We start from the raw sequence: 13,085 nt of genomic DNA on the forward strand, positions 1-13,085 counted from the left end.
CCCCCACCTCCCCCAGGCTCCCCACCTCCCCCAGGTCCCCCACCTCCCCCAGGCTCCCCACCTGCCCCAGGTCCCCCACTTCCCCCCACCTGCCCCAGGTCCCCCCACCCCGTCCCAGGCCCCCCACGGGCCGCAGGCCCCCCGCCACCCACGCTACCTCAGCCCTCACCTTCCCGTCGCTCTGCCGCTTCCCCAGCTTGGTCTCCTCCGGGTGGTAGAACCACTTGACCTTCACCACCATATTGCTGCCCCATGACTCCCACATGCTCTCAATGCGGCCGATGTAGGGCAGGTTGGGCCGCCCAGCCGACAGGAAGACGGCACAGTCCCCGATGCGCAGCGTCTCCTTGCCCCGGACGATGGCCTTGTAGAACAGCTTCCTGGCTTTCCCCTTCATGCCCCGCCTCTGCAAGGGAGACAGCCAGAGGCAGAGGGCAATGAGGGGCCCGGGGGTCTTGGGGGCAGGCGGCAGCCGGGAGGTGCAGGAGAGAGAATGACACAGAGGGAGGGACGGAGGGACGGAGGAGGGACAGATGGCACCTCTCATGTGCAAGCGTGCGGGCTGGACAGGGCACCCCAGTGCGGGAGGGGGGCCACACCAGCACCTGCCCTGCACGCTGGGTCGCGACCTCAACGTCACCACCGAGAAGGAACGTGGGACCTGGAGGTTGGGAGGGGAAGCAGCCACGAGCTGTCCAGCGCGGTGTGGCTCCCGGGGGCAGAGAGCCGCGAACAGCTGCGTGTCCGTCCCCGGAGCGCAGCGGGCAGCGCCCCCCGCAGCCCCCCCACCCCCGAGCCGCCGCTGTGTGCACGGTCACGGAAGGATGTGCCGCCGCCACACGGGAGACAAACCCCGGGTACCCGCCCCGCGGCCCCGCACAGGTGGAGGCCTCGGAGGGGACGCGGCGGCCGCGGCGATCTGCCTGGCCTCGGCAGGCGGGAGCTTCCGTCCTTGCCAAAGTTTACTTTTTTTTTTAGTTGAAATGAAATAGAAAAACCTAAAGCAAGAAGAGGGAGAGGGAGCAGGCCGGCTTGCGGGCAGCAGGGGCTCCGGCCGGGAGGCGGGCGCACCTACCTGCGTGGGGTTCCCCGACCACTTCCAGAGCTGCCGGGCGGGCAGGAAGGCTGAGATCTTTGGCCGGTTTTCCACGGAGGGGAGCCGCTGCCTCCGCGGGAGCTCTTTGGCTTTGGAGAAGCTCAGAGCCTCCTTGCGCTTGAGCTTGGACTTGCTGCCGCTGGGGCCCGAGCCCGCGCCCCCGCCGGCCCCCGCGGCCCTGGACAGGAAGCAGCGCTGGGCGTGCGCGTGGGGCCCGCCGGCCTTGGAGCGCAAGGCCTCGGGCTGGGCCAGGAGGGCGGGCACCGGGTGGGAGAGGCAGGTCTGCAGCAGCAAGGCGGGGTCCTCGTCATCCGAGCTGTAGGAAGAGCCCTCGTCGTCCGAGGTGCAGAGGCTGGAGGTGGACAGCGAGCCCGAGGACGACGAGGTGGAGGAGCCTGAGGAGGAGGACGACACGGACAGGCGGGCGAGGAAGCGGGAGGGCGCGCCGGGGGCCAGCCCGGGCCCGTCCTCCTCATCGTCCGAGTAGGAGCTGGGGCAGTCGCTGTCGCAGGGCAGTGGGAACTCGGCCTGGCCCGCGAACTTGCGCAGCGCCAGCCCCATGGGCAGGGGGTGCATGGGCGCCCGCCCCTTCCTGTCCTTGCCCACGAGGGCCGGGTGCGCGTAGCTGGGGCTGGGCAGGGGCCGCCCCAGCTTGGGCCCGGGGTCCTTGTCGCCCAAGAGCAGCGCCTTGCAGTTCTTGTTCTTGGGGGAGGTCACGCCCTCGTGGTCCAGCTTGACCAGGAACTCGCCGCCCGCCCGCCGCCGCGCTCCCTTCTCGGCCTCTGCGCGCTCGGCCTTCTTGGCCCGCAGCAGCCTGTGGGCGCCCCCGGGCAGGCCCGGCCCGGCCCCGCCGACGAAGGGGGCGTAGGCGCTGGCCAGGCTGCTGAAGGAGTCGGCGCGGAAGCCGTTGCCGAACACGGGCGCCGCCATGCTATGCACGGGGAAGAGCGCCTCGCGGGCCCGCAGCTTCTTGGTGCTGCCGTTGAGCTGGAAGAGGTTCTGCAGCGCGGCCGGCCCCTTGCCGCCCGCCGCCGCCGCCTTCCGCTTCGTCTGCGCCACCGCCGACCAGCTCAGCAGCGGGCTGCCCCGGCGGCCCAGGAGGTGGTCTGAGGCCCCCGCGGGGGGCTTGGCACCTGAGGTGAGGAGCTCCGCTTTGCCTAGGGGGAGGCCAGGTGGAGTCAGAGGCCCCACCTGCCCCGCCTGGGCCCCCCCACCCCGAGGGGCTCCCCCACCGGTGTCCTCCGCACTCCCGTGAGTACCGGCTTTGTCTTTGCTGACGGACTTCTTCCCGGGGGCCTTCGAGGCTTCAGGGCCGTCGTGCGCTTTGGGGGACAGGCTGGGGGCGGGGGCCTCGCCGGGCGGGGGGGCCTCGAAGGAAGCTTTCTTGGTCCTCCGGCAGCTGCTGGACACCAGCAGGGCGGGCGAGGGCTCGGTGCCTGCAGAGTGGACGCGCGGCCTCAGCACTGCAGCCCGGGGAGGCCCAGCCTGCCTCCAGGCCTGGGGGGCCCCGGGGCTCCCCGCCCTCCCCACCTGGCCCCGGGGCTCACACTGGATTTTGAAGTCCGGAGGCAGCAGCCTGATGTTGGAGATGGCGATATGGCCGGTGTCGCCGTCATCAAACTCCACGACCACAGAGTCCAGGTCCTCCTCCTCGTCGCTGCAGGTACCTGGGGATGAGGCTCACCTGAGCACCGGGCCCCCTCTCTGGGTTTGTGCGGTTCTCCGCGACCGCCAGGTGGCCGGGACAGGAGGACGACGGGATGGGCTCCTGGCGCCTCACAAATGACATCGAGACAACTCTGCCCCCGATCACGTCCGACCTCGGAGCTGCCACAGCCGCTGGGGAAATGGACAGCCTCCCCCTCCGCCTCCTGCGGCTCGGCTGGAACAGCTGCCCCACGTCCGCCGTCCGTCACCCCCACCCTGGGGCCCACACACAGGGACTCGGGGCCCTGGCCTCCCCCCAGGCTCCCCCCCACTCACCCCCTGCCTGGGGGGCAGTCAGGAGGATTCACCCCAGGGGGCCCCACGTTACCAGTTCACGAGCCCCAGCGCTGGGGCTCTGGGCCCCTTCCCTGCCGGGCCACGTGGACAGCCAGAGCCGCCCACACCGTCCCCACCCCGTGCACCCCCTTGTCTTCTCCCGGTGCCCAGGGAGCTGGCCCCATTGCCGGCTCTGTCTGCGGGGGGCCCTCCCACCTGCAGCTTTGCCCGAGGGGGCTGCAGGCGGCCTCGACGGGAGCGGGGCTCACCTCGGACCACGTTGCCTGGATACAGACAACGGGACTTCTGGCTCCAGTAGGCGCAGACCCTCGTGCCTGGTGGGAGGTAGCGGCTGGACTGCGGCCGGACATCCAGAACCTGCGGGACCGGCAGGGACAGGAGGCGGGCTGTGAGTGGGCAGGCGGGGCGGAGGGATGCCCAGGGCGGCGGGCCACACGGGCGCCCCTGCACTCACGGCCTCCTGCAGCAGCTGCTCCAGAGAGTAGATCCTCTGCCGGTTGCCTCTCTCCCCCTCAATGACAATGCTGTAGCTGGGGGGCAAGGCGGAGCATGAGGGCCCTGGTGTCCCGGCCGCCCCCGCCCCCCGCCCCCCGCCTCGGCCCGGGCCTCACATGTCGGGGGGCTGCAGGGTCCTGACGCTGCCCGCGTACAGCAGACTGTCCTCCTTGGGAATGAGCACGGGCAGCCCGTCCTGCAGGTCCTCCTTGTGGATGGTGCACGAGCGCGCTGAGGGGACAGGGCGTCAGCGCCGGCCCCGCCCCGGCCCCGCCCCCGGGCACCCAGGGCCACGCCCAGGGCCGCTCACCCAGGGCTGCGCTCTGCTCGGCGCTCAGAGGCCGGCTGGCCGCTCTGGGCTCCTCCTCTTCTTCCTCCTCTTCCTCAAAGCTGCCGTTGTCGTCGAACGCAAAATCGTCCTCCACAGCAAAGCTCTCCAGCAGCCGACTCACGGCCCGGCCCTTGCCCTGGGGGGCCAGAGGGGTCAACTCCCTCTGGAGGTGGGGGTGGGAGAGGTCTGCGCCCTGGCCGGGCGCCCGGGGGGTAGGGACGCTACCTGCTTGCCGACAGCCTTGCTTTTCACCTTGCCCACCTTCCTGCCCTTCCCCAGGATGGCCTTGGCATTGCGTGGTGACAGGGCGATGGACAGGGCCCCGTTCTTCCGCTGTTAGGGGTGGGTGGGAAGGAACCGAGGTCAGGGCGGCACCAGCCTCCCAGCTCACAGCCAGCCCAGGGTGTGGTGCACGCTGACCCCGAGTGAGTCTGGGGGTGAGTCCAGGGGTGTGGTGCACGCTGACCCTGAGTGTGACCCAAGTGTGAGTCCAGGGGTGTGGTGTGCACTGACCCGGGGGAGGCCATAATGAGCAGGGAGAGAGGGTGGGGTGAGGGCTCCTTTGGCATCTGGTGCCCACCCGCCGAGCCCAAGAGGGCTCCATCAGGGTGCCCAGGAGCCCACAGCGCCCGCTGACCCTCACCCGCAGTCCCGGCTGGAGGATCGTGCTCTTGCGTGTGGCTCTTTTGAGACGCTCGCTGGCCAGCTTGCTGCCCTCCTCACGGCAGGTGAAGGCCCGGGCGGGGCTGAAGAGGGTGTCCCTGCTGGGGGTGGCCCCCGGGTCTGCCCGCAGGCTGCCTTTGGCCTTGCCCTTGGCTTTCTTTTTGCCTGGTGCGCCTGGGGGCCTGCGCCCTGGGGCCCGCTCCAGCTTGGTGCCCACCTTGGCCTTCACCGTGCGCCTCTTGACCTTGACCTCGCTCTCTGGGCTGGACAGGCGGCAGGCCCCTGTGGGGGGAAGGTGGCTGTCACAGGGGTCCCCGATGCTGGGACCCCCACCAGCTGGCTGACCCCTGGCCCACCCTTGCCTTCGGGTTACCTAGCAAGCCCTGCCTCTCCTTCTTCTTCTTGGCCTTCTGGTTGGCCTCCATCTTGACCACGGAAGAGGGGGAGGGCCCCAGCATGGCCACGCTGGCCCCCGCATGCAGCACCAGCCCGGGCTCCTTGGGGGGTGCCTCTGTCCCCAAGAACCTTTCGCAGTTCTCACTGTCATAGCCACTGCCTGGGGGAGGCAGAGGGTCCAGATGACTTGGTGCTGGAGGAGCACCATGCTGGGGTGGGGCTGGGGGAGCCGATCGTCCGTGCACACGTGGTATGTTGGGGAGCTGTGGGGGGGCCCGTCACTGTTGCCCTTGGGGCTACTTTAGGGGTCAGGCACCTGGGCCAAGCATCCAGGATGGGGAGGGGAGGGGCCCCTCTCTGATCTTCCTCTCCTTGCCTATTTTCCTTTCTTGTGCCCTGGGCAGTGGGGCGTCCGCCTTCGGGCCTGGGGATCCCCCTCCCCAGGACAGCCCCTTCCCCTTACTGCCCTCCTGCTTCCTGCTTCCTCTTCCCCTCCCTTTGTTGTTTCTCAGGCGAGAACTTGGTGGGGGTGGGCAAGGCCTGGCGGGGAGGAAGCATCTATTTTCCCAGGCGCCTGTTTCTAGACATGTGGGTTTGCTGGGGGCCAGATAACCCTCCAGGTCAGGCCGGCCGGACACTGCAGGAAAGCAGCCTACAGCGGGCAGAAGGGCTATTTTTAGCCCCCCTTTCAGGATGTGTCCAGGGGCCCCTTTCCCCGTGGCCCTGCAGAGAGCCACTGGGCTCAGCCGTGGGGCGGGGGCTCCTTCCCCAGCGGCTGCAGTGGGTCTGGCGCCCTCCAGGAGCCCTGACCTGGCTCTGATGGCCGTCTCAGCCCGCCGGCCCTCTCCCCCAGACCCCGAGGGACCGCAGCTGAGGTCCTGGCTGGGGCACTCACACCAACCACTTGCCTGCCTCCTGCACTGCGGCCACCGCTGCCTGGCCCGGGAACTTGGGCGTCTCCCTGCTGGCGCCACCGTCCTCCGGCTGTGCGTGCCGGGCTGCCCCCGGCACCTTGGTGCCCTTGGCTCGGGACAGCTTCTTCCGGATGCGTCCCCCCGGAGCGGGCTCCTTCCGCCTGAAGGGGCTGAGGCCAGCAGGCAGCCCCTTGCTCTTGACCTTCGGCTTCAGCTGGGCCACCTTGTGGGCCACAGCAGACGCCAGCTCGCCCTGCCCACTGCTCTTCTTGCACTGAACCTTGTCCTGTAAACGAGCAGGCAGGAGTGGCAGTCATCAGGGCCCCCACCCCGAGCCACGGTCCTGCCGCCCTCAGCCTGCCCTCTGCCAACGTCGGCTCACAGTGGCACCTCCTCGGGTCCTGTCCTCCGAAGGGGCCAAGGGGGCGCCTGGCCCTGGGACACAGGGCTTGCCCACTGGAGCCTCGCCGGTGCCCATCCCATCCCCCAGTCCTCAGCACCCCCCAGACTGCCCACCTGGCTCAGGCTCGGGGGAGGGAGACCATGGGCCCAGGGCCTCCACCCTCCACTCTCACCCTGACCTCCCGCTTCCTGCCCGGTCCCCACTGCCAGGCAAGGCCCCACAGCGGGATGGAGAGAGGGTGCAAACCCAAGATTCAGGCGGGAGCTCCAATCCTTGGGAAGGGAGGGTCTGGACTCCCTGTCCTCCCTTGTCCAGACGCTGCTACCCTCTAGCCAGGGCCCGGCTTTGTGGGCCAGCCGAGAAAGTGGCTGCGTGCAAGTAGCAGGATGGGGCTTCCAGGGCTGGGGGCTCGGGGCCACGTGGGCCCAGGGAAGCAGGGGGTGGCCTTGCCAGGACTCCCCGACAGGGCCACTGTCCAGACCCTGGCCTCAGTGGGGGGGCCCAGAGAGGACGGGCAAAGTGGCAAGACGTTCAGCCCCGCCTCTCACCTGTCCCTCCCAGGACCCTGGAATGCGGGGCGGGGGGGCAGGAGGTGCCCCCTGCACCCAGAAGGAATGGTCTGCGGCAGTGTGAGAAAGCCCGCCTCCAGGGAGCCCACCCACTACGCAAGGGGCTGTGCCTGGCACTGTGGACAGCATGGGCCCTCACTGCTGAAGAGTCTTTCTGGAACCCACAACAGCATGTGTTCTTTTTCTTTCTGCTGGAGCATGCTGAGGCAGGGGGCCCATCACCAGCCCCAGCCATGCCTGCGGGTTTGGGGGCCGGCCTCTGCCGTGGGCCACCTGGAGCTCCCCGGGCCTCGGTTTCCTCATCTGAGCAGGGGGATCCCAGCTGGGGGCTGGCATGGGGCAGGTGCGTGGCCTGCTGCGGTCTGCCCGACACCCCGCACCCCCGAGCCCCCGAGCCTGGGGCGAGGCTGCCGCAGTGCTCACCACAGAGGCTGGCTGCAGGCCCACATACACGCCGGACTCCAGCCGGTTCCGCTTCTTTGGGGGCTCGTCCCCGCCCCGCAGCTCAGCACACAGCAAGCTCAGGCTGGACCGCACTGCCCTGGGGGCATGGGGTGCAGGTGGGCAGGGGCGAGATGCAAGCACACCTCGGCACCCTGGCCCCGTCCCCCGCAACGGGCCCTGTGGTGGCAGCCAAGAGACCCCGCCCCCTGCCCCCCTGCAGGCTCTGCTTCTTCCTGGACAAGGCTGTCTTCCTGTGCCAGGCCCCTCAGCACATGCGTGGCTGCTGGGTGGCCCAGGGTGGCCAAGCCAGTGCTGAGCCCTCCACCCCCCTCCCCGCCCGGCACCTGTTTCCCAGACAGGGCCTCTGCTCGCTAACCGGGGAGGGGCAGCCCAAAGCTCAGGAGCCAGGGCTCTGTGGCCAGCTGGACCACTATGTGACCGAGCTGTGGCCTCAGTCTTCACACCTGGAAAATGGGGACGGTAACTACTGTGGCTCCCTGCAAAGCTGGGGTGGGGCCACATGGGTCCCAGACCTGGCCCTCGGTGAGTGCCAAGGCCAACTGCCCCAGAGTTAGGAACAAAGAGGGTGCTAGAGAGGCTCCTGAGAGCCGGGTCCCCTCCCTCCTGCCCTGCCACTGCCAGGAAGAGGACAGGGTCCAGTGGCCAGAGAAACTCATGTCCAGGCTCAGCCTCCCAGCCTCCAGGGACCCCAACTGCTGGGCTCACACCCCGTCCTTAATTCCAGGTCTAGAGGGAGGGGACCCTGCACTCCACGGCCCATGTCCCAAACAGGGCCCGGAAAGCTGCTGACACCAAGTCTCAGCGTCCCCGTGCCCCACAGGTGTGGGGCCGGGAGCTTGACTGCCTGTGGGGCTGGGCCTGTCACCTGCCCCGCCCCCACTCCCATGGTGTTCATGCAAACGAGTCACAGATGGAGGCTGAGGGCCCCCGCTTTAGGGGGGCCCAGAGAGGCGGTCAGGCGGGAAGCTGGCTATACAGGGACGCTGCCCACCCTCCACTCTCACCCTGACCTCCCGCTTCCTGCCCGGTCCCCACTGCCAGGCAAGGCCCCACAGCGGGATGGAGAGAGGGTGCAAGCCCAAGATTCAGGCGGGAGCTCCAATCCTTGGGAAGGGAGGGTTTAGACTCCCTGTCCTCCCTTGTCCAGACGCTGCTACCCTCTAGCCAGGGCCCGGCTTTGTGGGCCAGCCGAGAAAGTGGCTGCGTGCAAGTAGCAGGATGGGGCTTCCAGGGCTGGGGGCTCGGGGCCACGTGGGCCCAGGGAAGCAGGGGGCGGCCTTGCCAGGACTCCCCGACAGGGCCACTGTCCAGACCCTGGCCTCAGTGGGCTCCGCCTTGGCCAGTGGCCCCAACGGCCTTGGCTGGCTCGCAAAGGGACACCCTGGGGGTCCCCTGCTGGGTGGCAACTGCACGGTGGGGGGGACGGCTCGGGGAGGTCCCCAGCCAGGCGGCCGCGTCTGGCCACCGCCCACAGGCGGGGCGGACTCCCCCTCCCTGTAACCTTCTCTGCATTGCTAATGTTTTGTGACATAAAGCCCTGAGATTAATTTTTTGCCTCTGTCTTAATTGAAGAAACCATTTAGTGCCGATTTAACTATTATTACCAAATCATCAGGATTGATGCAGTGCGCACACGCGCTCGCCAATCACGCTTGCAGGAGCTCGTTGGATTTATGCAAATAGGTCTGCCGGGAGAGGCAATTTGTAGCCGAGAAGGACAATTATGCCCGGCCTGGGAGCGTGCCAACGAGTGCGTCGGGCGGGTAATGGATAATAACACGGCGCCGGCAGCGTGACCGACCAAGTCAGGCAGTGCAGACCGCGAGGCTGTTCCGAGGGGGCGAGGCCACGGCCAGGGGTGTGGACCTGCTGTGGCCACGCTCCAGGCCCGCCGTGGCTTCCGAGAGGAAACCGCGAGCATCGGGAAGGGGACGTCTGCAGGGGGCTCTGTCCCCTGGACGCTCACCATGCCTAGAGTTCTGGGAGGGAAGTGCTGGGTCTTTGGGGCAGCTGAGGAGGGGACGTCGGGGGGGCGAGGGGCGCAGAGGGGGCCTTGAGGGCCCCCCGGCCCCACCCCGGCCCGAGGCATCCCGTGGCGGCCCGCGCACCCAGGACTTACTTGACTTTCTTGCTGTCGCCCCTGGGGAGCTGGCCCCCAGGACGCAGAGTGGGCAGCAGGCTGGAGTACTTGCGCTTCCTCGGCCGGCCGGGCCCTCGCCGTGCAGGGCTGCGCGAGCTCTCCTCTCTCCTGGAGGCCGCAGGGGGGGCGCCGTCAGAGGCTGGCGCCCACCCTGACTCCCCGACGAGGGTCCCGCAGAGGGCATGGGCTCTCGGAGGGCTGCGGGGGCGGGGCAGGCCCTCCCAGGGCCTGGCCTGGGGAGCTTGGCCCTCAGACGGGGGCTGGCTTCTCTGGGCAAGCACCTCAGCCTCCCACTGCGTCTGGGGGCCATCCCAGACCCCAGCTCCGGCCCAGCGTGGCACCCACGGGCGGCTCCCTGACCTTGAGGCAGTGGCCCTGGGCTGTGCCCCCTGCCCCGGCCCTGGCGGCAGCACCGCCCGCCCCCGCTGGCCCGGGCCGTACTCGTGGTCATGCCTGCGCTGCAGGCGCGCTAGCTCCTGCTGCTTCTCCTTATAGCGCCGCTGAAGGTCCGCCAGCCGCACGCGCATCTCCACCTCCTGCGTGTCCAGCCGGTCGATGGCGGCCTTCAGGGGGCAGACCTGGTGGGCAGGGGCACAGGGGCCCGTGAGCCGGGCTCGGGCCCCACGATGGGGGCGGCCGGGGGTGCCCGGAGGTCCCCTGGGGTTACAGCCCCATAGGGGTGGCCAGGGCCCCCCACTCACAGGCTTGGTCTTGGGGGTCCAGGTGTCCTTGCGCTGCAGGATCTGCATGCGGGGTGTGAGTGTGGGAGCCCTGCAGGTGTCGGCAGCTGGGGGCTGGGCGGTGGTGGAGGGGCTGTCCAGGCCGGCGGCCTCCAGCAGGGACCAGGCTGAGGCCAGCGTGGCCAGGCGCCGCAGGTCGAACGCCAGGGCGTCCTCTTCCTCTGCAGGGGACACGAGGGTCAGTGTGTGTGCAGGTGCTGGGCACATCCTGCCCCTCAGAGAGGCTCTTGATGTCAGCCTGCCTCTCTGTATGGCCCAGACCCTCCAGGCCGCCCAGCTCCCCAAAACACGAGGACCAAGGACCAGGGGGAGGTGGCTGGGAACGGCGAGATGGGCATGGGGGCAGGCACTCAGCTCCGGAGACATGGAGGGGGAACATCTCTCTTGGCTACTGTGGGCCAGGCCAGTTGGAATGGCACAGACCTACAGAAGAGCCTAAACAATTTCGGCGCTAAAGGAAGTGGCTTATTATGCTTCACACGAAAGTGCCCATGTGTTTGTGCCCCATGAACAGTGGGGTGAGACGAATGGCCCAGTGCAGGGTCAGAGCTGAGCCAGTGGAGGGCAGCATCCATCCAGGGGAGAGGCCTGGAGACTCAGGATGGGGCAGGGTGGTGGCAGAGACGGGGAGTCAGGCCCGCAGGGGCAGGCTGATCCCAGGAGGACCAGCCAGGAGGAGCCCCGTGTGGCCAGACGGGACGCCTGGGACAGAAGCGGTCAGTGGGCAGTGGTGATTTTCAGAACGTCCCGCTCTGCCCTCCAAGAGGGCTGGGGAGCAGCAATACCCCAGTTGCAATGAGCACCCCTAACACCCTGAACTTGGCTTCTAATGCCATCCTCCCAGGACAGGAACCGGGCTCCTTGGAGAAACGGCTGGTTCTAGGGCAGGGGAGGCGTGTAGTGAGCCAGGAAGTGTCCGACAGGGACAGGGACACGTCGGTGCCCACAGGGGCCAGCTGAGGGGGCCCAGTCTGACATAATTCCACCATCAAAGTAAACCGTGAGAGTGGCCGATGACAGCTGGTCGAAGAGAGCGAGACCCCACGAGTCACACAGACACCAACAGATAAATGCGCGGGAGGATGCATGAAGGGCGGGGACAACACCCTGCTTCACGCACCCCTCGTAAGATACTTGTTACGTGCACAGGGGAAGTGCCTGGCCATGGCCACGGCGCCGCAGGGAGAGCGAGCCTCAGCAACGGGACAGAGCAGCAAGGCAGGTGCCGGGAGCGCTCCGGACACCAGGTTGAGCTCCGGCCTGGCTGCGGGAGCTAGGGGGAGGCTGAGGGCCCCCCCAGCAGCCAGGGCAGGGCTTTCCCGAAGCCCTGTTTCAGCTAGAAGTTCCACACGGTGTCCTATCTGTCGGGGTCACTGCAGTGGCCAAGTAGCTCCTCCGCCGCCCCCCCCCCCCCAGACTAGGTGTGCCGAGACGCGTCCCATGGCTGAGCCTGGGGCAGGGCGGTGGGCACGGGGAGGTGGGCTGGGGAGGGCTCTTCTCGGCTTCCAGCAACACACTGCGTGCTTCTCTAGTCCTGGGGGCTGTGGAGAGAGATGAGAACAGCCCCAGCTCATGCCTCGGGGGTATCTGCAACTCCGGGCCCTGGAAAGGCCTGGGCCGGGCCACCCAGACCAGCCACAGCTCTGCGGACACACACGAGGATGGAGGCTCAGGCTTCCCGCCACAGTCCTTCAGACAGGTGGGGGCTGGCAGGGCAGGGGTGAGGGTCAGCTAGCAGAGCGGGGGGGGGAGGGGCGCGTGGAGGTCAGCAGACCCGTTCAAAGTGGGGTCTAGGGGCAGGGTGGGATCTTGGCTCAGCCCGTTGCCTGGTTTCAGGCTCACTCAGGAGGAAGGGGGCAGCCACACTCCGGGAGGGACAGGGCCTGGACTTCCCAAAATTTCAGGGTGGATGGGAGGCTCAGGTGGCTCCTCCAAGAGCAGGAATGTTCTGGGTCCCTCAGGGCTGGGCCCCTGCGTGCAGGCCTCACCATCCAAGGCCAGACAGACACAGGGTCTGACTACCAATCCCCTTTCCTGCCCCCAGGCTCCGTCTGGGGCCCAAGTCCCTGCATCTGGTATGGAGGTCTGGGGGCCAGACAGCCTACCCGCCGAGTTCCTCGACCTGAGCCCAGGTGGGGGCAGGCCAAGTGTCCTGCAGCTGAGGCCTCCTGGGTGGGGCTAGTGAGGGTGACCATGAGCCAATGGCTTGGGTTTTGAGCCCCTGCCCCACCACAGCCCAGCTGCCAACCTGGCTACCTCCTTACCCCCACTTTCCAGGGGGCCCCTGGGGCCTTTCGCCAAACACCATGCCTGGCCTAGGGGGAGTTCAGGGGGTCCCTTCTGGGGAGCAGGGGGCAGGAGGCTCTGCTGTCCCTCTTGGCCCCTGCTTCCTGGGACATACTTCTCCCATTTTCACCCTCTGTGAATCTTCCTGCTCATCTGAGAACACAGCTGATCTCCTAATTCATTTCAGGCAAGGTGGTCACTGAGCTCATAGGGAACAGCTCTGGATCCGAGTGCGCGCAGACAAGCCAATTAACTGGGACAGAGGGGTGGGTGGGGGCCTGGGGGCTCCAGGACGGGAGGGTGAGGGTCTGGGGACTCCAGGAGGGGAGGGTGAGGGGTCGGGGGCTCCAGGAGCAGAGGGTGGGGGCCTGGGCGCTCCAGGAGGGGAGGGTGAGGGCCTGGGCGCTCCAGGAGGGGAGGGTGGGGGTCTGGGGGCTCCAGGAGGGGAGGGTGGGGGTCTGGGGGCTCCAGGAGGGGAGGGTGAGGGTCTGGGGGCTCCAGGAGGGGAGGGTGGGGGCCTGTGGGCTCCAGGAGGGGAGGGTGAGGGTCTGAGAGCAGGAGGAGGGGAGGGTGGGGGTCTGGG

At 68.3% G+C, this 13,085-nt stretch overlaps 1 protein-coding gene across 2 annotated transcripts in view; it reads right to left on the reverse strand.

Moving 5' to 3' along the window:
• BAHCC1 (BAH domain and coiled-coil containing 1) overlaps positions 1-13,085 on the reverse strand; it is a 60,370-nt gene that overhangs the window by 3,240 nt on the left and 44,045 nt on the right. For both annotated transcript variants that reach the window (XM_035025798.1, XM_035025799.1), the window contains exons 11-26: positions 10,178-10,377; positions 9,918-10,054; positions 9,456-9,584; positions 7,295-7,412; positions 5,894-6,185; positions 4,963-5,145; positions 4,570-4,871; positions 4,152-4,259; positions 3,906-4,062; positions 3,712-3,826; positions 3,555-3,630; positions 3,349-3,457; positions 2,644-2,763; positions 2,356-2,532; positions 1,076-2,253; positions 170-406 (exon numbers count right to left, since the gene is read on the reverse strand). In XM_035025798.1, coding sequence (XP_034881689.1) covers positions 170-406; positions 1,076-2,253; positions 2,356-2,532; positions 2,644-2,763; positions 3,349-3,457; positions 3,555-3,630; positions 3,712-3,826; positions 3,906-4,062; positions 4,152-4,259; positions 4,570-4,871; positions 4,963-5,145; positions 5,894-6,185; positions 7,295-7,412; positions 9,456-9,584; positions 9,918-10,054; positions 10,178-10,377 — 3,638 coding nt within the window. The remainder of the gene's footprint in view (positions 1-169; positions 407-1,075; positions 2,254-2,355; positions 2,533-2,643; positions 2,764-3,348; positions 3,458-3,554; positions 3,631-3,711; positions 3,827-3,905; positions 4,063-4,151; positions 4,260-4,569; positions 4,872-4,962; positions 5,146-5,893; positions 6,186-7,294; positions 7,413-9,455; positions 9,585-9,917; positions 10,055-10,177; positions 10,378-13,085) is intronic.

This window comes from Mirounga leonina, unplaced genomic scaffold (genome assembly GCF_011800145.1).
Source record: "Mirounga leonina isolate KUSES-001 unplaced genomic scaffold, KU_Mleo_1.0 Mir_197, whole genome shotgun sequence".
Lineage (NCBI taxonomy): Eukaryota > Metazoa > Chordata > Mammalia > Carnivora > Phocidae > Mirounga > Mirounga leonina.